Source organism: Indicator indicator, chromosome 9 (genome assembly GCF_027791375.1).
Source record: "Indicator indicator isolate 239-I01 chromosome 9, UM_Iind_1.1, whole genome shotgun sequence".
NCBI lineage: Eukaryota > Metazoa > Chordata > Aves > Piciformes > Indicatoridae > Indicator > Indicator indicator.
The window spans coordinates 37413786-37440632 of NC_072018.1; the positions used below are offsets into that span (position 1 = coordinate 37413786).

The 26847-nt window shown below is 51.5% G+C and overlaps 1 protein-coding gene across 1 annotated transcript in view; it reads left to right on the top strand.

Annotated features, from left to right (window-relative positions):
* Nucleotides 1-24541, top strand: part of ASAP2 (ArfGAP with SH3 domain, ankyrin repeat and PH domain 2) — a 69488-nt gene extending 44947 nt beyond the window's left edge. Inside the window, exons 12-27 of the mRNA XM_054383391.1 lie at nucleotides 3185-3272; nucleotides 6159-6207; nucleotides 6317-6483; nucleotides 8252-8385; nucleotides 10051-10145; nucleotides 11128-11317; nucleotides 12085-12170; nucleotides 12939-13054; nucleotides 13514-13581; nucleotides 14415-14528; nucleotides 16495-16747; nucleotides 18791-18940; nucleotides 20235-20403; nucleotides 21854-21992; nucleotides 23362-23484; nucleotides 24467-24541. Of these exons, the coding sequence (XP_054239366.1) occupies nucleotides 3185-3272; nucleotides 6159-6207; nucleotides 6317-6483; nucleotides 8252-8385; nucleotides 10051-10145; nucleotides 11128-11317; nucleotides 12085-12170; nucleotides 12939-13054; nucleotides 13514-13581; nucleotides 14415-14528; nucleotides 16495-16747; nucleotides 18791-18940; nucleotides 20235-20403; nucleotides 21854-21992; nucleotides 23362-23484; nucleotides 24467-24541 (2016 nt within the window). The remainder of the gene's footprint in view (nucleotides 1-3184; nucleotides 3273-6158; nucleotides 6208-6316; nucleotides 6484-8251; nucleotides 8386-10050; nucleotides 10146-11127; nucleotides 11318-12084; nucleotides 12171-12938; nucleotides 13055-13513; nucleotides 13582-14414; nucleotides 14529-16494; nucleotides 16748-18790; nucleotides 18941-20234; nucleotides 20404-21853; nucleotides 21993-23361; nucleotides 23485-24466) is intronic.
* The last annotated feature ends 2306 nt before the right edge of the window (nucleotides 24542-26847 follow it).

A 26847-nucleotide genomic window follows, 5' to 3' on the forward strand; every position in this document is an offset into this window, starting at 1 on the left:
CACAGAACTGTCAGGGCTGGAAGGGACCTCAAGGCTCATCCAGTTCCAATCCCCCTGCCATGGGCAGGGACACCTCACACCACAGCAGGTTACTCACAGCCACATCCAGCCTGGCTGCAGAAACCTCCAGGGATGAGACTTCCACCACCTCCCTGGGCAACCTGTGCCAGTGTCTCACCACCCTCATGGGGAAGAATTTCTTCCTAACATCCAATCTGAATCTCCCCACTTCTAGTTTTGCTCCATTTCCCCCAGTCCCTCACTCCCTGACACCCTCAGAAGTCCCTCCCCAGCTGTGCTGGTTTGAGGCCAGCCAGAACATCTCTTGCCCCGAAAGGGACAAAAGAATGACACATGCAAACGGATTGGAGAGTGATGGAAAGTTTAAATGGAAAAACAATTGGTGAAGCTACAGAGAACTACAAACTACAAAGCATAGTGGAAAAAGAACATCCTAAAGCATACAGAACCCCCTCACAGAATTCCCAAAAGCTTCCCAATCCTCCCTTCCTCCCACCTGAGGGTCTACCCAATCCCTCAGGGCTCTTCCTTCCCCCCGCCTCCCACTGCTAGGCAAGTCTCAGGCTGGCCAGGTCTGAGACTGCCCCCCCCTCCATTCTCCTCCTGGCATTAGGCCTAGTCAGGCCTAAGAGGCCTGAGATACCCCCCCCGGCATAACCCGATAAGAGAGGACATCTCCCATGGGAGCAGAGAGGGAAGAAAGAGGAAGAGAATGACTCTGCAGATGGCTTTATAGGGCACAGGATTTATGGGTAGAAATACGCCATTTCCTGTGTCCACCCCTATTGGGTGGGCACCCAGGACACCAGAGGTGTACCTCATGCAGCAGTGGCAGGGGGCACCCAGCCTAAACTGCCACACCAGCTTTCTTGGAGCCCCCTTCAGATCCTGGAAGTCCACAAGAAGGTCTCCTTGGAGCCTTCTCCTCTCCAGCCTGCACAACCTCAACTCTCTCAGTCTGTCTCCAGAGCAGAGCAGCTCCAGCCCTCTGCTCATCCTGGTGGCCCTTCCCTGGACACCTTCCAGCACCTCCAGATCCTTGTACTAGGGGCTGCAGAACTGAACTGCCCACCAGGAGTTAAGGAGGAGTGCAAGGCCAGGCCTGCAGAGCCAGAGGGCTCCTGTGGCTTTGCAGTTGTGCACCAGTTTATCCCTGGGTGTGGATGAGTGTCTTGGTCAGAGAGCAGCCTGGCAGTGCTCCTGTTCCAGTGCCCCACCTGCTGCTAGTGCACTTTGCAGTGGGCATGCTGTGCTGAACCCAGTGGGAGTGTAGCCAGGGCAGCTCAGATCTGGCAGAGGCTCCCAGATCCATTTGCGGAACAGAATTTGAAGTCTTTCACATGCAAGCACAGTTGCTGACGCTACCAAGATGCTGCTGCTGTGCTTTTTCTAAGCTGCCTGCCAGATGGGCTGACAGTTTTAGAAGCAGCAGGTTCCCACTGCAGGCAGTGGAGCTGTAGCTGTGGGAATCCCTTGCTGAGGTAGATGCTGCAGTGTGGGTGTGGATCTGTGGGATCCCCATGGTGAGAATCACAGAATCCTGACAGATATGAAGCCCTGAGCTGAGTGAATTCTCTCACAGCCTGAATCTAGTTTCATTTTTTTCCATTCTCTTGGAGCCTGTGGGAGAGATAAAGATGAGTTGCCCAGTGGCTTGTTTGCTTGCATCCTGCTTTGGGTTTGCTTTGTTTGCTATGTTCCTTACAGGCAGCTTCAGGACAAGGACACTTGGACAAGTGTCATTAAAGATGGCACTGAAAATGTGAACCCTGGAAACTTGTGCTGTGGGCATGCAGAGGTTCTGAATGCAGCTGAGGGAGTGGACCCAAGCTGGCCTTTTCTAGATGTTTTCTTGCATCCTCCTCTGTCCCAAGAAGTCTTCTTGTTGCTAGGCTGAGATAATGCACAGTGTATGACCTCTTAGTGGTAAAAGGGTTGCCTGGCATTTGAAAAGCCATTTACTAGGCAGAGGATGCAATGTGCTTGTCAATTAATTGTCTTCTTGCTGCCTCCAAAGCCTCTCTTGGGCTCAGGTTGTTTGGCAGTGCCCAGCAAGTGACCTGCAGGTTTGTTTGTTCACAGCATCTGTGACTTTGTCTGCTGCTTGAGGCAGGCAGAGCATCAGCCTGCTGCTTTTCAAGGACACTCTGCTGCTTGCTTTTTCATTTTTTTAGACAGGAAAAACCCTCACAGTTGTTTCCTTTCTTATGTATCTCTGTGGCTCTGGTTTTATTTTTTTTACTGGTCTCAGGTGTAATGGGGATTTGGGTTTTTTTTTTTTTGGCTAGCTCCATCATTGTTTCAGGCTGTTTGAAGGACATCTGCACTCTTCAGACTTCACTGAGTCGTGGAATAGTTTGTGTTGGAAGGGACACCTCCCACCAGCACAGAGTGCTCAGGGCCTCATCCAGCTTGGCCTTGAACACCTCCAGGGAGGGGACATCCACAGCCTCCCTGGGCAAGCTGTGCCAATGTCTCCCCAGCCTCATTGTACAGAATTTCTTCCTCATCTCTAGTCTCACTCTCCCCTCTCCCAGCTCAAAGCCATTGTCCCTCATCTTGGCACTCCCAGCCCTTGTCAAAAGTCCCTCCCCAGCTCTCCTGCAGCCTCCTTAGGTACTGGAGGGCACATGGCAGGGGGGTTGGAACTGGATGATCTTCAAGGTCCCCTCCAACCCAACCCATTCTATGAAGCTGTGAATTTGTTCTCAGGTGGTTATTGAGGCTCTTTAAAGACATTAGCAGGAGTCAAATGATTTGATTATTGAAAACCTACACAGCCAATTTCTTTTAATCTAAATGTTGAAGGGTTAACCTTTCCTCAACTGAATCTGTCCCTTTGTCATTCCTGATGCCTTCAGATCAGTGTTACTGGGAAGGTGATCAGAGCAGTGGTAACTGCAGTGATTTTTACCTCTCTCCCCTTTTAATGCTCTGGTGTCTGTTCAGTTCTTCAGTGAACAAAAGAGTCAGGTACAAGGAGCTGCAGTTTACAAACCCTGATGCAAAAGAAAACAGAACTCCAAACCTGGGTGCCCAAAAAACTAAAGCAAGAGCCATTTGTGAAGCCTTTTTGGCCAGGGGGCTGCTCCCCTGTGCTCTCAGAGAGCAGGGCTCAGTCAGCAGCCCTGCACTCATCTCTCTGTGCTTTCTCTTCACACAGGCCAACAGACCTCCAGCAAAGCTCAACCTCTTAACCTGCCAAGTGAAGACCAACCCTGAGGAGAAGAAGTGTTTTGACCTCATATCACGTAGGTTTGTCCTTCAGGTCTTTTTGTTGCAGCTAATGTCAGAGAGTTTGGCACTTAAGAAGCCACTGAAACTTCTTCCTTGCAGCTAATGTCCTAGAGTTTGGCATTTGATAAGCCACTGAAGGTTTGGTGCAGCTGGGCAGTGCTCCCCTTCCTGACCTGCCCTTCCTCTGATAATGTAAATGCAGCCAGCTGCACCTCTGTCTTTGGGAAACCCCTCGTGGTTAAAGCTCTCTTTGCTCCTCCTTTCGTGTCCCTTGGTGCTGCCTTACAGCAGAGTGAGGATGTTTTTGCTGTGACATCACTCCTGGTGTTGCAGGTGTCATAGCAGATCAAAAGTAAGTTCTGACTTTTGTACAAGTTGAGAAGAAGCTTTTAAATCAGGACAGAACTCAGGATTTAAGCACAATGGTTGCTGTGTGACTGTGAAGAAAGTACTGACAGCTTCTTTTCCCTGGGCAGCCTGATCTAGCTGGGGATGTCCCTGCTGACTGCAGGGGGATTGGGCAGGGTGACCTTGGAGGGTCATGGATCTGTGGATTTAGTGGGTTTTAATCTCAGAATAGATACAGAGGTGAGATGAAGAGGCTGCATATTGAAAACACCAACACTTGGATGCATTTGGGAATTGGATGGGATGATGCGAGATTGGACAGTAGAATGGTTCCCTTGTTGTCTCACTGGGACAGTTTAGCCTTCTGTTTATGAAGGCAAGAAAAATACACAACTCTAACAGATATCTGAAATGATTTGCAGAGAAGAGTATCAATTACTCTATTAATGCAGGCAACAAAAACACACAACTCAAACAGGTGTCTGAAATGATCTGGAGTGAAAAGTATAAATCTGTTGTATTAATGGAGGCAATAAAAACCTCATAACTCTAAGAGATACCTGAAATGATTTGCAATGAAGAGTATCAATTACTCTATTAATGGAGGCAATAAAAATGCACAACTCAAACAGAAATCTGAAATGATCTGGAGTGAAGAGAAGAAATCTTTTGTATTAATGAAGGCAATGCAAACACACAGCTGAGAGATCTGAAATGATCTGGGGTGAAGAGAATAAATCTATTCCTCATTTGCTCCTCTCTTGGAGCAGGAAGCTGTGCTGTGCTTGCAGGTGTGAGCTGTGGCACTCCTGGCTGCAGGGCACAGCTTTTCCCTCTCTGCAGGAGCTCTCTCTGCAAGTGCCAAGCAAACAAGGAAACACCAAAGTGTTTGCTTTTGCCCTTTCTCTGTTGAGGACCTTGCCAGGTTTTGCCCAGTAGCAGCTTATCACAGCACTGTCACCTCTCCCATCAGACACAGGGCAAGGCACTGCCAGCCTCTGGGCCCTCCCCACATCACTGCTTCACTGTTACTGGGGAGGTTAAAAACATTCCTTAAGAGCTGCAAATTGCTGTGTCAGGGCAGGACAAAACTCCTTACTCTTTCCCCAGCATTTCCCTTCCTGTCCTCTCATAGACTCACAGAATATGTCTGGTTGGAAGAGACCTCCGAGCTCATCCAGTCCAACCTTTGGCCCAGCACTGCAGGGTCAACACTAAACCATGTCTCTAACCACACATCAGCACTCCTCATCTTTTCCATCTTTGAAAATATCTTTTAATACCTTTTTTTTTGCCTGAATGTTTTTCAAATGGAAGCATTTCTCAGCCCAGGATATCTTTTTGACAGTAGCTTTAGCTCTGCTCTTCTCACCACCTCTGCTGGTTTTAATTGCAGCTCAATGATGGAGCTGTCTCAGACGATCTCATTTGTTTCCTAGACTTCGAATTATTTACATTTTTTTTCTTTAATAGACCACTATGGTAGCAATGCTTAGAGCAGGACCTTTCTGAGCTTGGTGTAACTGAAACAGCTGAGGGCTCCTGCTCGTGGTTCGTTGGCCATTTTTTTGGCTGACTGTGGCTTTAAGAGCTCATTTGGACCCTTGAGATCTTTCTTACCTACACAGATGAACTCAGATATGGACTCTGAGTCTAACTCACACCACCACTGCCCCAGCAGAGCTTTAGGGTTGTGATCACAGAATGGTCTGGGTTGGAAGGGACCTTCAGAGGTCATCCAGGCTGTAAGCAAGGACACCTCAACTGGATCAGGCTGCCCAGAGCCCTGAGTTTCTTTACCTGGAATCTGGACCCCTTGCTGTGCTGTGCTGCTGCAGAGCAGCTAGTAGCACCTTGTACAAACCTGGGTGAGCTGCAGGCAGCACAACCTCCTAAGCCAGACCTTTTCCCTGCCCACATTCCAGCTGAGACCTCAGGCCACACCTTCAGTATTGTGTCCAGTTTTGGGCACCTCAATACAGGAGAGATGTGGAGGTGCTGGAGCCAGGGCAGAGGAGGGCAAGGAAGCTGTGAAGGGCCTGAAGAATAAATCTGATGAGGAGTGACTGAAGGAGATGGGGATGGTTGGTGTGAAACAGAGGGAGCTGAGGGGAGACCTCATTGCTGTCTGCAGCTCCCTGAAAGGAGGTTGTGGAGGGGTTGGTACTGGTCTCTGCTCACAGGGAATTAGGGACAGAACAAGAGGGAACAGCCTCAAGCTGCCCCTGGGTAGGTTTAGGCTGGACATTAGGAAACATTTTTCCCAGCAAGAGTGGTCAGGGATTGGAATGTGCTGCCAGGGAGGTGGTGGAGTGCCCAAACCTGGAGGTGTTTGCAGGTGGCTTGGCTGTGGTGCTTGGGGCTGTGGTTTAGGGGTGAGCCTTGCAGAGCAGGGTTCTGGGTTGGACTTGGTGATCCTGGGGGTCTCTTCCAACCTGACTGTTGCTGTGATTCTGTGGGATTGATGAATCTTAGGTTTTCCTGGGAGGTTTCTGCCCCATCTGCTTTCCCAAGCCTGTTTTTAATCAGCATGTGAATTGTTTCTTGTGCAGATGACAGAACCTACCACTTCCAGGCAGAGGATGAGCAGGAGTGTCAAATGTGAGTCGCTTGGCTAACTTTGCTTTGGGTACTGCTGTTCTGCTGGGACATTGCCTTGAACTTCAGAAGTGCTGAAACATTTAATAGCAACATATTACTGCCATTTTAGATGGACATCTGTGCTACAAAACAGCAAAGAGGAAGCTTTAAATAATGCATTCAAAGGAGATGATAACACAGGAGAAAATAATATTGTCCAGGAACTGACAAAAGAAATTATATCTGAAGTCCAGAGGATGACTGGAAATGATGTGTGTTGTGACTGTGGAGCACAAGGTGACTCAATTAAGCATATTTCTAATTGGTACCACTTCTGTGTCTGATGAGAGTGTTTTAAGCTGATGTTTTCTGCTTTCTCTTCCACTCCCTGCCTCACAAACCCTGCCCACCCACTAGAATGTGCTGACAGTTTAAGGGCACTGCTGTAGGGGGATTGGGTTGCTCTGTACCAATTGGCAGTGGGCACAAAAGGAGCTTTGGAGCTGATTTTTGTTTTCTCCCAGGTATTTTGTCACTTGTAACTTTTCCTGCTGGGAATCAGTTGAACTTACTTTGTCAGCCTGGATTTTACGTAAGGTTTAAGTTCAGCTGGGCAGCAGTGAGATGCTGGAGAGTTTCTTACTGCATCTCTGTTTGCTTTCCTTTGGTGCTTGGCTTTGGGAGTGAGCCAGGCTAAGAGTGTGCTCCTCTGGCAGTGAGGCAGGGTTGGGGTTGCTGGTGGATGGATTCCTGCTTGAATCCTTCTTAAATCCTGGTAAAACCCTGCTCTTTCTGTGCCCTTTTGTTGTTACAGAAGCACTGCAGCACCCTGGGGGGTATTGATCTGAAATTGCAGCTAAAAGCATCACATCTAAAGCTGTGTGAAGAATATGTCAATATAGCTCCAATAGAAATCAATATACAAAGAAAACCAATACATGAAGCTCTATTGATTTGCTATAAAAATCAATGTATGAGGCAAATCAATATCCAGAGCTCTGTTGATTTGCTTTATACATCAATATATGAAGTAAATCAATATAGGAAGCTCTATTGATTTGCTTTGTAAATCCATATATAAAGTAAATCAGTTTGTAAAACTCAATTTATTTATAAATCATTATAGAAAGCTCTATTGATTTGCTTTATACATCAATATATGAAGTAAATCAATCTGTGAAGCTGTATTGGTTTCTTTATCAATCAATAGTTGCTTCTAGCAGTAGACACTGTGTAGGACTATGGGAAGAGTCAATTCTTCACTCTCTGAAGGATAAAATTCTGAATGGCTGCTCCCAAACCTGCATCAAATAATTGAATGTCTGAGCTGCCTGACTCTTCAGAAATTATTTTCCTGGCAGCTAAGGGAACCTTGCAGCCAGAATGCAAAATACCAGGAGAAAAGAGAAGCAGGGGCAGTGAAAGAAGCTGGAGCCTGAGTGCCTGAAAGAGTGGAGTGAAGATCCGTGGCAGCGTGGTGCCACCTGTGCCTCACATTCACTGCTGCTTCACTTCAGGTCTGCACCTGGAGTGCAAGGGAGACCCCTCCAGACATTGTGCTGCCAGCTTGAAGCTCAGCTGAGGAGGTGGCACCACCACAGGGAGGGGAGAAAGGCAGCTTCTGGAAGCCATTGGAGGGTGGCCAGCTGGGCTGCTTGGGCAGCTGCCTTTGCAGAGCAGGGGCCTTCACCAAAGGAGCTCCAAGGCTTCATCTTCACTCTTTCACCCTTTAAAAACCCTGCTGTGTTTCCCTTGAAAGTAAATCCTGGGCCTTTTTTTACCTTAAAAACCTCCTGCTTTGTTTCCCTTAAAAATAAATCCTGGGCTTTTTTACCTTAAACTCTTGCTGTGTTTCTCTTAAAATTAAATCACGGGTCTTTTTTTACCTTAAACTCCTGCTTTATTTCCTTTAAAAAAACCTGGTTTATGTTTCCCACTAGTGAAAATGTAGAGACCTGCACTTACCAAGCTGCTAATTGCCCCCAGCAATGTTACTGTAGAGTTGAGCTCTGGCTGCTGCACTTCCCAGAGTGGCTGTTGATGCTGTGGGTGTTTTCTCTTTCAGATCCTACCTGGCTTTCAACCAATCTGGGAATCCTAACTTGCATTGAATGCTCAGGAATCCATAGGGAGCTTGGCGTTCACTATTCCAGGATGCAGTCACTTACATTAGATGTGCTGGGAACATCTGAACTTTTGGTAATCAAGTTGCTTTTATTACCTTTAATGCCAGCAGATAACTGCCAGGGGTGGCTTTGTGCCTGTGGTGACATTTTGTGCCAGCCCTGAAAGTTGCCTCTGCAAAAACACAGTTTAAAGAAGCTTCATTCCTGCAGTTGAAGCCAGAGTCTCACTGCAGACTTTGCCTGGTCTGAGCATTCACATTAGTAGAGGCTTCATGATATGGATTGATGGATGGACCATGGGGTGGATAAGGAACTGGCTGGATGGGCACACTCCAAGGGTTGTGATCATTGGCTCCATGTCCAGGGGGAGACCAGTGACAAGTGGAGCTCCTCAGGGGTCTGTCCTGGGTCCAGTGGTCAGAGGCACCCTCAGTTGGTTTGCTGATGGCACCAAGCTGTGTGCTGGAATCACTTGGGGGCAGGGATGGCATCCAGAAGGATCTTGACAGGCTTGAGAGGTGTGCACGGGACAACTGCATGAGGTTCAACAAGTCACAGGGCAAGGTCCTGCAGCTGGACCAACCCCAGGCACAAATCCAGGCTGGCTGCAGAGTCAGCAGTGCCCTCCTGCAGCCCAGCAGGCAGCTGTGTGCTGGGCTGCAGCCAGAGGAGTGTGGGCAGCAGGGCAGGAGAGGGGATTCTGCCCCTGGGCTCTGCTCTGCTCAGACCTCACCTCCAATCCTGCCTCCAGCTCTGGTGTGCCCAGCAGGAGAAGGACACAGAGCTGCTGGAGAGAGGCCAGAGGAGGCCACAAAGATGAGCCAAGGGCTGGAGCAGCTCTGCTGTGAGCACAGGCTGAGGGAGCTGGGGGTGTGCAGCCTGCAGAGGAGAAGGCTCCGGGGACACCTTAGAGCTGCCTGCCAGGACCTGAAGGGATCCTGCAGGAAGGCTGCAGAAAGACTTTTGCTGAGGGTGTCTGAGACAGGCCAAGGGGGAATGGTTTGAAGCTGAGGCAGAGCAGGGTTAGAGTGGAGCTGAGGAAGAAGTTCTTCAGTCCCAGGGTGGTGAGACTCTGGCACAGGCTGCCCAGGGAGGCTGTGGCTGCCTCCTGCCTGGGGGTGCTGAAGGCCAGGCTGGATGAGGCCTTGAACAGCTGAGAGGTGTCCCTGGGCATGCTGGGGAGGTTGGAGCAGAGGAGCTATGAGGTCCCTTCCACCCTGAGCCATTCCAGGATTCTATGATTTGTATTTTTTGCATTTCCAGGTCCTTCTTCCCTTGGTTGCTTTTTAAAGAGCACAGCTGCTTGCCACCTAAGCCTCCCTCTCAGATTAAAAACTGAAGGATTTCCCAAAGAGTTTCTCCATTCCTTATTCAGCATTATTCTAGAAGTTAACTTTAATCCTCAAAGGAAGAAAACCAATCCAGCTTTGATACACAAAGAATTGCCACATGCCAGCAGCAGCTGCTCTGTGCCAGCCCTTAGCCAGCACAAAGCTATTTGCATTTATTGTTGGCTCTGGTGTCCTGATGGATTATTCTGCAGTTTCCTGCTCCTCTGTAGAGCCCCAGCTGAGAGCTGCCCTCCAGCAAGGTCCCTCCTCAGCTGATGGGCACTGCCACCACAGCAGAGCCAGGAGCCAGAGACTCAGTCCCCTTCTCCTGTGTCCTGTCACTGATTTGAGCATGGCCAATAGCTGAACACGTTCACTGAGCTGGGGATGTTGGGTTTTGTTGACAGCTTGCAAAGAACATTGGGAATGCTGGGTTCAATGAGATCATGGAGTTCTGCCTGCCAGCTGATGAGATGGTCAAACCCAGTCCCAGCAGTGATATGTAAGTACAGAGCCACTCCTGCTGGAAGAGGCAGGCTTGCAGTTGCACACTGCTGATGGCTGGGGCCCTTGGGTCTTGCCCCAGCAGGCCACAGAGGATCTGGAATGCCAAGGAGGAAGGCTTTTCCCTGAAGCTTTGCATGTCTGCTTCATTGAAGTTCATCTGTCTGTGCCTTCCTTAAGAGCCAGCAGGTGCAGGATGCAGGTCAGGCAAACATGGAGCTGCAAGGCTGCTCTTAGCAAACCAGCAACAGGAGGCTTTAATCTATCTTCTGGGCAGCCTCCATCTCAGCTTCCCAGCAGGGTTCAGAAGGGAAATTCCTGGTTAGTCTTCATGTTGGCTACTGGAATCAGCTTCTGTGGCTGCATTCCATGCTGGAAATCCAAGGTGTGCATATTCAAACAGAACAATGCATCCAGTTCTGGAGCCCCTGTTACAAGAAGGATCTGGGGGTGCTGGAAGGTGTCCAGGGAAGGGCCACGAGGAGGAGCAGAGGGCTGGAGCTGCTCTGCTATGAGGGCAGACTGAGGGAGCTGGGGTTGTGCAGTCTGGAGAGGAAAATCCTTCCAGTATCTGAAGGGGGCTACAGGAAAGCTGGGGAGGGACTTTTTAGGGTGTCAGTAATGATAGGACTGGGGGTGGAGCAAAACTGGAAGTGGGGAGATTCAGATTGGATGTCAGGAGGAAATTCTTCCCCATGAGGGTGGTGAGAGACTGGCACAGGTTGCCCAGGGAGGTGGTGGAAGCCTCATCCCTGGAGGTTTTTGCAGCCAGGCTGGATGTGGCTGTAAGCAACCTGCTGTGGTGTGAAGTGTCCCTGTCCATGGCAGGGGGTTGGAACTGGATGAGCCTCGAGGTCCCTTCCAGCCCTGCCAGTTCTGTGACTCTGTGATGAATGAGAGATTGTCTTGGCCAGTTGTATTTCAGAAGACTTGCACATATGGGGTGGACATTGCCAGGTGTGAATCCTGTTCTCTTCCAGGAATGCCAGGAAAGATTACATCACTGCCAAGTACATTGAGAGGAAGTATGCAAGGAAGAAGCACCCTGACAATGCAGCTAAGCTGCATGCCCTGTGTGAAGCAGTCAAGGCAAGAGACATCCTGGGCCTAGTCCAAGTCTATGCTGATGGGGTGGACCTCACAGAGAAGATTCCACTGGCCAACGGCCACGTAAGTGATGTCACTGCTGTGGGGGGCAGTGCAGTGTGCTCTCAGCACTGCTCTGAGCACCTGCCCTTTAGTGGTGGCATTTGACAGTAGCCAAAGGAGATGTTGAAGGGTTTCATCTGAAGCTGTGATATAAAACTGGAGCAGGGGCACTGAGGGTGGACACCTCCAGGAGGAACTCTTCACAAGGAGGGTGGTGGAACACTGCACAGTGATGGGGTTGGAGGCCTTATCCCTGGAGCCACTCAAGGTCAAACTTGGTGGGGCTCTGAGCAGCCTGCTCTTGCTGGGGATGTCCCTGCTGACTGCAGGGGGGCTGGGCTGGGTGAGCTGTAGAGGTCCCTCCCAACACAGTGCATGAAGATTTAAAACTGAAAATCTCCTTGCTTGCTCCTGAAGTCATCCTTGGAGGTATTCAAGGTCAGGCTTGGTGGGCCCTTGGGCAACCTGATCCAGGATCCTGCTGACTGCAGAAGGGTTGGAGAAGATGACCTCTAGAGATCCCTTCCAACCCAACCCATTCTGTGATATTTTAGATGCAACTAACCATGAGGTCATTCAGGCTGTTAGTGTCTAAGCAGCTGTGCTTTAAAGGCACAAAGGGGAGGCAATGAAAGTCTTCCCTTGGCACAAGAGCTGTTTTGCTGGTGGCATGTCTGAGCACCTGGAAAGGAAATCTTTTAGTTGATCTCATTGAGGACTTAGCAAAATGTCTCCTTCTCTGTAGCTGAGGAGAAAAACCAAATCTGTTCTATTTCTGTTCCTCTTAGGAGCAGGATGAGACAGCTCTGCACCTTGCTGTCAGGTCAGTCGATAGAACCTCCCTCCACATAGTTGACTTCTTAGTGCAGAACAGGTGAGTGCCTAGAAAAATGGAGAGATGGATTAATAAGTCATGATAATGATGATTAGAGGAAAAATAATGATAACAATGATAATAATACTAATGTAATAATAATCACATGTATTCATAATGAATATGCTGCTATGTTAATAACCTATAGTAATAAAATAAATAGCAACAGCAATAACAATAAGAAGACAACTAATAATAGTAGTAGTAATAATAATAGCAGTAGTAGTAATAATAATAATAATAATGCTTTTATGTCAAGTAATACAAGTACTAAAGGAAAAATGATTTGGTAGAAACACTTGGATAGAGAAGAGAAGGCTCCTAGGAAACCTTAGAGCAGCCTGCCAGTACCTGGAGGGCTCCAGGAGTGCTGGGGAGGGACTTGTGACAAGGGCTGTGAGTGCCAGGAGGAGGAACAATGGCTTTGAGCTGGGAGAGGGGAGAGTGAGACTGGAGATGAGGAAGAAATTCTTGAGAGTGAGGGTGGGGAGATGCTGGAACAGGTTGCCCAGGGAGGCTGTGGATGTCCCTTCCCTGGGGGTGCTCAGTGCCAGGCTGGATGAGGCCTGGAGCAATGTGGGCTGGTGGGAGGTGTCCCTGCCCATGGCTGGACAATGGTCTTTGAGGTCCCTTCCAACCCATTCTGTGCATACAAACACTAAAGCTGATTCTGAAGGCCTTGTCCTGAGCAGGGTGGGTTGGTTGGTTGGCAGAGGGAAGGCGGCTGAGTTTAATCAGCCTTTTCCCTTCCTCCTTGTGCTGCACCAGTGGCAACCTCGACAAGCAGACGTGCAAGGGCAGCACAGCCCTGCACTACTGCTGCCTGACTGACAACGTGGAGTGCCTCAAGCTGCTGCTCAGAGGGAAGGCTTCCATTGAAATAGGTAGGAGGCTGATGTGGGCTGCAGTGCCATGCTTGGCACTGCTGCAGCTGAACAGCTGCAAGAGCTGCACCTTCTCCTCTCTTGCTTGGCACACTGCTGTCCAGATAACCTTCAGTGTAAAATCCAACCACTGTTCACTGCTTGGTTTCAGTTTGCCACTGGCTTACACCTCCCACATGTTTCTTAGGCAGGTTGGGATGAGTCTGTACCAAGGGTTTTAGCTGGTACCTTGTTGCCAGTTCCATACTGCCATCCCATGGCTGTCACGCCATGTGTCTGCCATGCAGAGATGCTGCTGCTGGGCATGTGCAGAGGGTGGGCATGAGGAAAGAGATGAGTTTTGCAGTGTGTTGGTCTGGTACCCCACTCTGTACCTGCAGACTTGGCTTTATCTTTAGTCCTGGCCATGCCCATGGTGATGCCTATCATCATAACTTCCTTTTCTTGCTGTTGCTGTAGCCAATGAATCAGGAGAGACACCACTGGACATAGCTAAACGTTTAAAGCACACTCACTGTGAAGAGTTGGTGAGTGTGGGGAGGTTGGGGAGGGAGGGGAAGGACTGGGGAGGGGGGGGGGGCTGGGAAGGGTGGGGGAGGCTCCAGGCTTGGGGAAGAGTGGCTGGAAACTGGCCAGCAGAGAAAGACCTTGGGGTGTTGATAGACAGCAGCTAAAGATGAGCCAGGGAGTGCCCAGGGGGCCAAGAAGGGCACCAGCAGCCTGGCCTGGGTCAGCCATAGTGTGGGCAGCAGGAGCAGGGCAGGGATTGTGCCCCTGGATCAGCACTGGGGAGGCCACAGCTTGAGTGCTGGGTTCAGTTCTGGGCTCCTCACTCCAAGAAGGACATTGAGGAGCTGGAGCAGGTCCAGAGAAGGGCAACAGAGCTGGGGAAGGGTATGGAGAAGAAGGCTGGGGAGGAGTGGGACCAGATGATCTTTAAAAGTCCATCCAAAGACAAGCCATGATGTGATTCTTTGAAGAGATGTTGGCACCATCACTACTTTTAGTAAGCAAGAAAAACAGACTGGTGGGGTCAGGGCTCCTTGTTCCCCATCACTGCACTTGGTTTGACCTGAAGTTTCTAAACCAAGCCCCAAGGGTGTGATGCTTACTGCCAGAAGGTGGAATAAGGCTGCAGTGGTCAATGAAAATCTCTTTGCTTCTGTTGTATTTGGTCACAGACCTTAAATCTCTGAACTTCAACCCAGAGCAGTAACTTCCCAGATTGCTGAGACTTGGTTTTCAAAATGAAAGTTCTTGTTGCAGTTAGAGACCAAGGTCCCTTCTGGTGGTGTTTTAACCATGCTGGTTTAGAGCAAGGCCAGGACAGAGGTGCCAGCAGTCATCTTCTTTTCCTCAGCTCACTCAGGCACTCTCTGGAAGATTTAATTCTCATGTTCATGTGGAATATGAGTGGAGGTTACTCCATGAAGACCTGGATGAAAGTGATGATGATGTGGATGAGAAGCTGCAGGTTGGTGCCAGTCTGTTGTTGGTTTTAGATCCTTGGGGGTGTTGGGTGCTGAGCAGCTCCCTGGGAGCCAGCAGTGCCCTCCTGCAGCCCAGCAGGCAGCTGTGTGCTGGGCTGCAGCCAGAGCAGTGTGGGCAGCAGGGCAGGAGAGGGGATTCTGCCCCTGGGCTCTGCTCTGCTCAGACCTCACCTCCAATCCTGCCTCCAGCTCTGGAGTTCCCAGCAGGAGAAGGACACAGAGCTGCTGGAGGGAGTCCAAAGCAGGCCACAAAGATGATCCAAGGGCTGGAGCAGCTCTGCTGTGAGCACAGGCTGAGGGAGCTGGGGGTGTGCAGCCTGCAGAGGAGAAGGCTCCAGGGGGACCTTAGAGCTGCCTGCCAGAACCTGAAGGGATCCTGCAGGAAGGCTGCAGAGAGACTTCTCCTGAGGGTGTCTGAGACAGGCCAAGAGGGAATGGTTTGAAGCTGAGGCAGAGCAGGGTTAGAGCGGAGCTGAGGAAGAAGTTCTTCAGTCCCAGGGTGGTGAGACTCTGGCACAGGCTGCCCAGGGAGGCTGTGGGAAGGGGGGCTTTGAACTAGATGGTTTGTAAGGTCCCTTCCAACCCAATCTATGAAATGGCCTCAAGTTGCCCCAGGGGAGGAGTAGGTAAAGCTAAGTGTGCACAGCAAGCAGAAGACTTCCTCCCAACCTCAGAGAGCTCTGATTAAAGCTCAGCTGATAATGTGCATGGGCTGAGCTGTGCTCCATCCCAGCTGCCAGCTGAAATAGCCTCCCCAACTTGTCCAGTGATAGCAGGGAGCTGAAAGGAGTTCCTGAGAAGCTCCCCATTTGTTGCAGGCTGAGCTCCTTGGATGCAGTTGTGCCCAGCCTTTGAGATCAGGGCCATCTGTTTGGGACCTGCCACTGCTCAACTTCAGATCAGGAGGCTAAGGAGCCTCAACTGCTATCTGGTGGTGTGCTGCAGGGACACTTGGCTTCATCCAGGCTGAAGATCTCCATGGATCAGCCACTGGAGCACAGTCAATGTCTGTAAGGATACAGACAGAGAATGATAGAGTCACAGAATTGTCAGGGTTGGAAGGGATCTCAAGGCTCATCCAGTTCCAACCCCCCTGCCATGGGCAGGGACACCTCGCACCAGAGCAAGTTGCTTACAGCCACATCCAGCCTGGTCTTAAAAACCTCCAGGGATGAGGCTTCCACCACCTCCCTGGGCAGCCTGTGCCAGTGGGAGCTGTGGGAACTGTGTGAGCATCCTGCAGGAGGACATGGGAATTTTTTGAGATACAATTCCCATGTCACTTCCTTTCTGTTCATGTGCAGTTAGCTTCTCTTGAAGAAGGTGCAACAGAGGTTAGATTGGTTTTAAAAGCAACAAAAATGCATTTTAGAAGCCTTTTCTTTTTGAATTTCTGTGAACTCCTGAATCAGGGAGGTTTTTCTTTCCCCCTTCTATGCCCTGGTGAGACCAGATCTGGAGCATTGTGTCCAGTTCTGGGTTCCCCAGTTCAAGAGGGACAGAGAACTACTGGAGAGAGTCCAGCAGAAGCTATGAGGATGCTGAAGGGCCTGGGACATCTGTGTCATGGGGAAAGGCTGAGAGCCCTGGGGCTGGGTAATCTGGAGAGGTTTGGGACAAGGAGAAGGGGCCAGGTTCTGTGACAGGACAAGAGGCAGTGGACACAGACTGGAACCCAGGAGGTTCCACCTCAGCATGAGGAGAAACTTCTCTGGTGTGAGGCTGCTGAGCTCTGGAGCAGGCTGCCCAGAGAGGTTGTCTCCTTCTCTGGAGACTTTCCAGCCCCACCTGGATGTGTTCTGTGTGCCCTGCCCTGGGTGCCCTGCTCTGGCAGGGGGTGGGACTGGATGAGCTCTGGGGGTCCCTTCCACCCCTCACATTCTGTGATTCTCTGAGCTGGGTACAAGTGCAGTGGCATCAGGGAGTCCTTCTGTTCCTGTCTTTAAGCAGCCCAGCCCCAACCGCCGGGAAGACAGACCTGTCAGCTTCTACCAGCTTGGAGCCAACCAGCTGCAGCCCAGCACAGCCTCCTTGGCAAGGGATGCAGCCAGCATGGCCAAGGACAAGCAGAGAGGCTTCCTGCCAAGCCTGCTGCAGAATGAAACCTATGGAGCTATCCTCAGTGGCAGCCCTGCCCCCAGCCAGCCTGCAGTGCCTGTCACAAGCACTGCTCCTCCTCTACCTCCAAGGAACATTTGCAAAGGTACAGCCAGCAGCAAGCACCAGGCTGTGGTGGAGCAATGGGAGAGGAACAGGTTCTGGTATTGCTGCTTTGGGAGAGGTTTTTCTTTTGCAGTGACTTTGCACAGGTAAGGCCTGGAACAGTTCATGGACTGCTGGAATGATCTGGGAGAAAACTGCCCAGGCTGGGCTGAGGTTGATTTTCAGGGTGCAAGAGCACATACAGCAAGGTTTGCCCAGGTCACCTCAGGAGAGTTAAAGACTTCATTAAAAGGAAGGCTGCAGCCAATGAAGTCCAGCAGTTGTGGTTTTCCTATTGGAGGAGCATTTGGCTGCTGTGGGGAACTATTTAAGACTTGGAGCACTGGAACAGGTTGCCCAGGAAGGCTGTGGGTGTCCCCTCCTTGGAGGTGTTCAGGGCCAGGCTGGATGAGACCTTGAGCTGGAAGGGGTCTTGAAGGTCATCCTGGTTCCAGCCCCCCTGCCATGGGCCCCCTTCAAGGTCCCTTCCAACCCAACCCATTCAATGACCTGGGAGAATGGAGAGTAGCTGCAGAAGTGGAGAGCTTTGACCTGGCAAAGTCTTCTCAGGAAGTCTTGCTTCAGGGTTGTTGAAATAGAAGCCTAAGTGTCCTGCTGTGGAGATCTGGATGGTTTGAGAGCCCTGGGAGCTGGCATGGAGCTGCCAGTTGGTGGTTGTGCCCTGAACAGCAGGACCATGGCAAACAACCACAACTCATCCTGGTTCCAGAGGGTTGGGAGCTTTGTTATTCTCTTCATACCTGAGCTGTTTGGGCTCACATGAAGCAGAAACAAACCTCTGCAGCTCCTCTGTGTGCTGTACCTCATCTGTGTGCTTCCTGAGGCCAGCAGTTTTAGGGCTGCTGCATTGGTGGAAGGCTCCAGTCCAGAAGGATTTCCTCTGCTGCTGTAAAACTCAGGCTCCAGAAGAGGAGACACGAGTGGGGAATGGCTCAGGCATACATCAGGGGCTTCTGCCAGGGGTCAGGGTGCCAGGCTCTAGACACCAAATGGAACATCTGTGTCACATGACATGTCTCACACTGGACTCACAGGAATAGCTGCAGCAGAAAAGTTGGGGTGAAATACCTTGTTCTGAGGGCAGAAAAACTGCCCACAGAAGAGCCTGAGAAAGGGGCAGCAGGAGATTGGAGGAAGTTCAGCAGCCCAGGTGGGATTCTCTCCATCTAGCACTTGTGCAGTCTGAACTTCATGTCTAGGCACTTGTTTGCTTGCTGGGGAGAAATGTTTGCCCCCCCAGGGAGGTTCCCTCACCTGGCTGCTGGCCTCTAGCTCTGCCTGAGCAGTGCAGCTGGGCTGCTAAAGGACTTCCCTACCCTTTGCTGGTCTCTTACTGCTGCCCCCCTGTCTTGCCCCCTGTGTGCCCTTCAGGAAGTGACACTTCCCAAAGGGTCATTTTAATGCCACCCCCAGCCCAGCCTCCTTGGCACTGCTGTAGTGCAAGTCCTGCCAGGCAGGCTGCCTGGCCCAGAGTCTTAGCTTCTGTGTCTCATGCTCTTCTTTGATGTCCTGAGTTAAGTCTGCAGTGGTGTCAGTGCCCTCAGCATGCTGGTTGCTGCTGGTGGTGTGATGCGTATGGTCTGTCGCTGCTCCCTTACCCTCTTAGCTCCAGGCTTGTCCCCAGGGCTTCTCAGCCTTTTATGCTTCTGCCTGCAACTTAATATTTACTCACTCCTTACTCTGTGGCATCTTTTCTTACTCTGATGCTCATGTACTGAGTAGGGAGGAGGCTTTCTGAAGTGTGGAGGTGATTGAGGTCCCATCCCTGGAGATACTGAAGGTGAGGCTGGACAGGGCTCTGGGCAATCTGCTCTAGTGGAGGATGCCCTGCTGCCTGCAGGGAGCATGGAGTAAGGCTTGAGCCAGAGCTGGGTGTCAGGTGGGACTCCAGGCTGTGCTGTGGCATCCAGCAGGGTGCAGGGGCTGAGCAGAGTGCCCCAGCTGCAGGGCTGTGAGCCTGGCAGTGGGTGCTGAGGGTAAGCACTAATGCAGTATTTTCCTCTCTTTTTAGTTCAGCCTTCAGTTCTTGGCAGTGGTATTCAGACAATTTCTTCATCTAATGCAGTGTGGAAGACAAATTCTTTAGGAGTGGAGAGTGTAAGCAGGCAGAGGTCCTCATCAGACCCACCAGCAATCCATGCCCCCGTGCCGCCCCTGCGGGTCACCTCGACAAGTATGTTCCTCCCCTGCCCTGCTCCTGCTCCTGCCCTTGCTTCTTTCCATCTCCACAGCTTCTCTGCTGCTGTTGCTGCTGCTGCTGCTGCTTGGGGCTGCCATTGCCATCCAGTTAACCCTGTGTGAACCTTCTCCTCTGGGGCTCCAGCCAGGGCTGCATGCTGCAGTGCAGGGCCAGCAGCACACACAGCTGCTGCTTGAGATCAACAGCTCCTCACCAGCTACAGAGTGGAGGGGTCCCTGGGGCCAGGCCACTGTCCCTGGGGCAGTGGATTTATCTCAAGCTTTCAGTGGATATATCTGGGGTTCCAGTGGATATATCTGGGGTTCCAGTGGATATATCTCTGGTGTCAATGGATCTCTCCCTAGTGTCAAAGGATGTATCCCTGGGTCCAATGGATATATCTCAAGTTTTCAGTGGATGTCTCTTGGGTTCCAATGGATATATCTCAAGTTTTCAGTGGATGTATCTCTGGTTCCAGTGCTGCATTTCTCACTGGTTGTAGGGCTGAGTGCTACCTGTAGGCCTGAGGCCAGGTCTCCACCTTGTGCTTGATGTTGTAGACCATGTAGGTTTTAGCTAGATGATTGGACTTGCTGATCCTAGAGAGCTTTTCCAACCCAAACCAGTCTGTGACTCTATCATGCACAGCTGCTGCTGTGGTGGTTTCAGCAGTTCAGCAGCTTTCATTCTTTTAACTCATTTGGCAGTTTGGATTGATTGCTGAAGCCAGCATAGAGTGAGGCAGCTGAGAGCATTCCAGCAAATGGCTTCCCCTGCAGAAAAGCTCCCAGATGCTGCTCCATTGGTTCTTTTTTGCATCACACAGGCTGAAGGCCCTGATGGAGCAATGTCAGCCCTTCATTAAATGTGTTCTGGGCTACCCTTGTAGAGGCTGTGACTGACTTTGGTAAGTCTTTGCTTTGCTGGTGCTGGATGGAAGTGAGGTGCTTTAGATCTCTCTCTCACCTTGCCTAGCTGAAGCAGGAGGTGAAGCTCTTCCCAAAGAGGTCTTCCTCCCAAGACAAGGGTTGCTTTCTGATTGCATGGAACAAAACACTCAGCTGGAGTGGGGGTGAATCCTCTAACAGGAGACCCTGAGATAAGGACCCAAGAAACACAATCTCACAGCATGGAGGGGTTGGAAGGGACCTCTGGAGATCATCCAGTCCAAGCCCTCTGCTAGAGCAGGACAACCCAGAGTGAATCCCTCAGGAACAGCTCCAGGCAGGTGGCTGGGAAGGGTCAACAGAAATGTGATTGCTGTTCCCTCTCTGCCTCTCTCCTCCAGATGTGCTTTCTGCAGCACCACCACCTCCAGTGGCAAAGACAGCCAGCATTATAGAAGCCTTGAACCAGCAGTCCAAGCAGCCTCCAGCTGCTGCACAGAGCAAGCCAGCACCACCACCACTGCCCCCACAGCCTCCTAGCAGAGTACCTCAAAGGAAGCCTCTTGCTGGGTAACTGCTGTCCTTTTGCTGTTTCATCTGCTTCAGTTATCCAGAGCTGCTCAGCTCTGTGGTGGAGAGCACCCAAATCACCTCTGCAGCATGGCCACTGCTGCCAGGGCTGTCTGCTGGAGCATGGCAAGGGGCAGAAGGCAGGCACTGAGGCAAGCAGATGCCAGGGAGAGTCAAGGCAGCTGGGGGGTGGAGGTTGCATGGCTCTGCTCTGCCCAAGCTGCTGACCCTGTGTCCTCTTACTGCCTCACTTTGGCCACCAAGTGCAGCTTACAGTGAGGGTCAGCAAAAATGCATGAGCAAAGCAAAAGAGCTGGCCCCAGGATGTGCTGAAGAGGTGGCCACAGCCTGAGCATCACCTGGGAGAGGCTTTGTCTGGTTGTGGTTCAGGTTCTACTTTGGTTCTTAAATGCTTCTCTTAACTTTCTGCACAGGCCTGAGAAGTCATCAGCCTTAAGCACCAAAGGGCAGTCCAGAGGACTTGGGGCTCTGCAGCAAACTGGTAAGTGTGGTTTGGAGATCAATTGGTTGTCATGAAGCTGTCATCACAGCAGCCTGGGGGACAGGCTGGGCTCTGATCTACCTCAGTGGCTCAGTACAGGCAGTACCAACAGCCCTGTTCCTCCTCTTGGTGCTGCAGGCCCTGGTGCCTGAAGCTCTTCTGCAAGGACAGAGTTATGGGACTGGGAGTGAGGGGCATATAGTGAAAAAGAACCACAGAATGGCTGAGGTGTGAGAGACAGGGCAAGGGGAAATGGCCTCAGGTTGTCCCAAGGGAGGCTCAGGTTGGATATCAGGAACAATCTCTTCCCAGGAAAGGCTCTCAGGCACTGGCACAGGCTGCCCAGGGAGGTGGTGGAGTCTCCATCCCTGGAAGGGTTCAAGGCCAGGCTGGATGAGGCATTGAGCAACCTGGGCTGGTGGGAGCTGTTAGATCTGGATGATCTGTGAGGTCCCTTCCAACCTAAGCCACTCTTGTGAAGATCTTCAGTAGGCAGGAAGGGTTCTGAGAGCAGAGTCTGCAGTGAGCAGAGTGGGAGATGAGATGTTGGGGTCTGCTCTGATCTGCTTTGCAGGTTTGGCTCTCTTTCAGCAGCATGCAAGGTCTGGGGAAACTTTAGGCTGGAGGTGAGGAGACAGTTCTTCTCAGAAAGAGTCATTGGCCATGGGATGTGCTGCCCAGGGAGGTGGTGGAGGTGCTCAAAACAAGCTTGGATGTGGCACTTGGAGCCATGGTTTAGTTGTCAGGAGGTGTTAGGTAATGGGTTGGACTTGATGATCTCTGAGGTCTTTTCCAGCCTGGTTGATTCTGTGATTCTTTGGGGCACTTTTGGTGAGTCCTGTGCAGTTCTTCAGAACCACTGAGAGGCTGTGAAATGCTTTGTGTCCTTTCAAGAGCAATTCAGTAGTTTGCAGTTTGTGTTCTGACTCTCCCCTGTTCTTGAAGCAGGACTGACCTTGTCTTCTTCTACTCCCCAGCAGCAGAGCCATCCTCAGCCTGTGACATCCCAGTACCACAGCCTGCTTCCACAGCCAACCCTCTGGCACAGATCCAGCCACCAGCACCCATGCCAAGGAAATCCCAAGTCGTAAGCAGGCAGCCTGGGGGTGGGTTTGTGTCACTCCTCCACCTGCTCCCAGCCACACTGTGGGCTGATACCACAGCATGGCCTGGTCTGGGGGAGCTGTGAGAGCAGGGAAGACACAGAGCCTGCACCCTGGGTTAGATCCCTGGGTGACTTTTGCTAAGGATGGAGCAGAACTTAGCTTTTCTTGCTCTTCCTGTGTGATTCTCACTAGATAGCAAAAAAGACACCAAGAAAACCCAAAGACAAGGAGCTTAGATTCTTTGTGTCCTACTGGGACCAAACCAGTCCAAGAATGAAGGCTTTGACTCCTTAAAGCTGGGTAAGGCTCAGAAACAGTGTGCCCAGGTGGGCAAGAAGGGCACCAGCAGCCTGGCCTGGAGCAGCAATGGTGTGGGCAGCAGGAGCAGGGCAGAGATTGTGCCCCTGTGCTGGGCACTGCTGAGGCCACAGCTTGAGTGCTGGGTTCAGGTTTGGAGCCCTCACTGCAAGGAGGACATTGAGGAGCTGGAGCAGGTCCAGAGAAGGGCAACAGAGCTGGGGAAGGGTTTGGAGAAGAGGGCTGGGGAGGAACAGCTGAGGGAGCTGGGGGTGTTTGGTGTGGAGAAGAGGAGGCTGAGGGAGACCTCATTGCTCTCTACAGCTCCTGAGAGGAGGCTGCAGCCAGGTGGGGGTTGGGCTCTGCTCCCTAGTCTCAGATGACAGAAGGAGAGGAAATGACCTGGAATGTGCCACGGGAGGGTTAGGTTGGAGAGGAGGAGAAGTTTCTTTGATGCAAGAGTGGTCAGGGACTGGCACAGGCTGCCCAGGGAGGTGGTGGAGTTCCCAGCCCTGGAGGTGTTCCAGAACCCTGTGCCATGGCAGTTGGGCCATGGTTCAGTGGCCATGGTGGGGTTGGATTGATGTTGGACTGGATGCTCTTGGAAGCCTTCTCCAACTCAAACCATTCTGTGATTCTATGAAAAAACAAAACCATCCCCTAATTCCCTCAGAGGTCTCCAACACAGTTCCATGCCTGTGGCTGAGGCCTTTCTCTGCCTGTTGTGCTGCTTGATCTTGCTGCCCCCGTTGTGATGAACCAAATCCCCTTGGTGCAGAGGTGTAGGGCTCTGAGGAGAGGCTTGGCTGAGCCAAGATGGAATGTGGCTGAGGGAGGCCTGGCCCATGGTGGTGGTGCAGTGGTCGCAAAAGGCTTTGGCTGCTGCCAGATGCAGCCTGAAGCAGCAGCTGCCAGCACAGGAGGTGCAGCTGAGCTCTGCCCTATGAGGAGTCACAGGAGGAAGCAGTTCTGGGGCCTTCTATAGATCAGCTCCAAGTCTCTGCTGCCTCCTCTGTGCTGTGTTACTGACATGGACTTGTGTTTGTATTGCAGTCCAAAACCAAACCCAAGAGGGTAAAAGCAATCTACAACTGTGTGGCAGACAACCCTGATGAGCTGACCTTTTCAGAGGGGGACATCATTGTGGTGGATGGTGAGGAAGACCAGGAGTGGTGGGTGAGTCTCCTCCATGTGCTGTCAGCACCCTTGGAAAGGAGCAGGAGAAATCCTGAGGTTCATGGAATGGGTTGGGTTGGAGGGGACCTCAAAGCTCATCCAGCTCCAACCCCCTGCCATGGGCAGGGACACCTCCCACCAGCACAGGTTGCTCAAGGCCTCATCCAGCCTGGCCTTGAACACCTCCAGGGAGGAGGCATCCACAGCCTCCCTGGGCAACCTGTGCCAGTGTCTCCCGAGCCTCACTGGCAAGAATTTCTTCCTCAGCTCCAGTCTCAATCTGCCCTCCTCAAGGCTGGCACTGACTTGGGTTTCCCTGCTGGGTTTCCCAATAACAGAGGTTTCACCTCATGGAAACCTGATTCCAGAAATGTCTTTTATTGAAGAAAGAAATGGAGCTATAGAGAACTTTCCCTGAAGTTGTCAAAGACAACTAAAAGAAAAGAAAGAAGCTGAAAAAGCAATGACCAACCAGGTCTGATGGGTAGGGTCAACAGATGGTCTGTGGGAGTCAGGAAGTTCTTGGGGGGTCACAGCAGTTGCAGAACCAGCTGCTAGCTCAGGTGCTGTGTGGTGGCCTCAGAAGACAGCTTAGTGTTGTCCTTCACCTGGCTGGGCTTGAGAAGTGTGAACTGGGGAACAATCTCAACTGTTGACTGCCCAGAGTCTCCTCAGCTAAAATAAAGCCTCGGGAAATTGCTAGGCATGAAGCTAGAGGAAGGCAGATTGAGACTGAAGATGAGGAAGAAATTCTGGGCAGTGAGGCTGGGGAGACACTGGCACAGGTTGCCCAGGGAGGTTGTGGCTGCCCCCTCCCTGGAGGTGTTCAAGGCCAGGCTGGATGAGGCCTTGAGCAAGCTGTGGTGGTGGGAGGTGTCCCTGCCCATGGCAGGGGTTGGAGTCGGTGATGTCCAAGGTCCCTTCCAAGCTCTGCTCCGCTGCAAGACTGAGAGGGTAACCTGGTGCCCCCTGGCTGTTTCAGATCGGGCACCTGGACGGCGAGCCCGGGCGGAAGGGAGCCTTCCCTGTTTCCTTTGTGCACTTTATCGTGGACTGAGCTGCTGCCTGCAGCCCTGCCCTCTGCCAGCAGCACCCAGAGGCGCTTGGCTCTGGTTCATTTCATCTCCCTGCCTGCAGGCACCCTGCCACAGCACTGCCCCAGCCCCAGGTACTGCAGCTCACCTCTTTTATCACCATCCTTCTGCTTCTGGGGGGACTTTTAAACCTTTTTCTACGTGAAGACTTCTCACAGGCAGCTTACACTTGAAGACAACAGCCAAGAGCTATTCTTGTCCCTTCCGAGGTGAGCTGCAAAGCTCCCACAGCCCAGCACCACCTGAGGAGTGGCTCTGTCCAGTCCTGTCCCTGTCCTGCTGTAACCTGACCATGGCACAGTTCAGTGCTGCTTCCCCAGCCAGAGGAACTTTCTGCACCTCCCAGAGCAGTGACCTTCTCTGCTCTCCACACCCTTGGAAGCGCTGGAACCACAAGAAGCAAGCTGCTGGCTGGTCCTGAGCAGGCCTCATTCAGCACTTTGCCACCCAGGGTGTCAGGAGTGACAGAAGCAGTGAGTTCAGCTTTGGCCAGGTGGAAGCATTTCAGCTGCCCCGAGGAGCAGCTTTGCTTCCCTCCAGGGTGGATGTAGGTATTTGCTTCAAGTTAGTCATTGGACTCCCCAGTGCTGGTTCTGTGGCCTTGAGCCTGTTTCCTTCTCCCATGCTGCACGTGTGTAGAGCCTGTTTCTGGAATGTTCTTTAGGTAGGTGCCATCCCTTTGGGTCACTGTTGCTGGCTACCCAACCTATGGCAATACTGCTGAGCTGCTCCCTGAGCTCAGGGCCAGGAAGCCTGCACCTCCTGACGTGTGCTGAGCTCGGATGAAGGACTGCAGAGCACTTCCTGAGCTCCTCACAGCAGTGGCTCGAGACCTGGGGGGTTCAGACCCTGAGTCCCCTCACATCACCCAGCAAGGTGTCCACAGGGAGAAGCAGTCTGGTAGAACACTACCCCTGCGGGGGGTCAGTCAGGTGTCTGCCCCCTCCCCACCACACTACATTGGATCAGTTTTATTTGCCACTGCCCTGCTGGTTTGCTCCTTGCTCTGTGCACAGGAGATCCCCACACCTATGGTAGCTACACTGGTGGTGAGTGAGCTTGGGCTGATCTGTCAGCCAGGGCAAGGCCAGGGGGGAGCTCCCAGCTGGTTGATGGGAATCAAAACACCCCCACAAAGCCCAATATCCTTTGGATGCTTGGTTACCAGGACCCTGGACCAGGTTTGGTTCATGCTGATGGAATGGGCTTGGAAAAAGCAATGTCTAGGTCATGGTGGCTTTGGTCACCTTTGTTGTCCCTCTGGATTTATCAAGAGGACTTTCAGTGTCTGCCCAGTGCTGGAGGTATTCAAGGCCAGGTTGGATGAAGCCTTGAAGATCATTTAGTTCCAACCCCCCTGCCAGGGGCAGAAACCCATGGCAGGGGGGTTGGAACTAGATGGCCTTCAAGGTCCCTCCCAACCCCTTCTCTGGTTCTCTGACTCCCATCTCCTAGCTACTGGTGCTGCAGTGTAAAGAGGGAACAAACTGGAAGGTTTGGAGCTGTTTTTGTTGGAAGCTGAAGCAAATGAGGTTGTTTTTCCCCAGCTCCCAGTGAGACTCCAGCCCTAGCTGAGCACCAGGGGTTGACCTCCCTGAGCCATTCAGTTTGTGTCACTCTTTTTGTATCTTCCTATCCCTGCATAGAGAGTTAGAGGGGGGGGCAGATTTATTTTGCACAGATCTCCTGCTGTACAGTATTTTTAACACAGAATCTTATAGTTGTATGGCATCAACTGGTTCCACAAGGATGCAGATTTTCCCTCCAGTCCTTCTGCTAGCAGGGGGAAACAACACTTGAGAAGCTCCCAGCTTTGTTAGGAAGTTGTAGAAGGCAACCTCACAGCACCCACAAGAGTGCAGGCAGAGAAACCCCTTGAGGACCAAGGAGGAGTAGCTGAGCAAAAAAGGTATCTCTGGATCTTTCTATAATTAATTCTCTGGCAGAAGGGGAAAAAAAAAGGCAATTCTAGAGGCTGTAGATAATATTTATGATATAAAATGAAGAACTTTAAGCCCCAAATGTTGGCAGTTTCATGACTTCTCAGATCTGATTCCAGCCATGATTGAACTCCCCTCTGTTAAGAGGCCAGCTATCAGGTTGCTGTGTTAACTGTTGACCAAGGAGCCAGTGAGGTGCAGCTTAGAGTGAGATGTAAAATATTCACTTCCCCTTGGGTTTATTTTGTTTAGTTGCAGAGCAACTGTACATATTTGTATAACCTCAAAGCAGCTCTTATTTTCCATTTCCTGGATGCAGTGATTTGTAA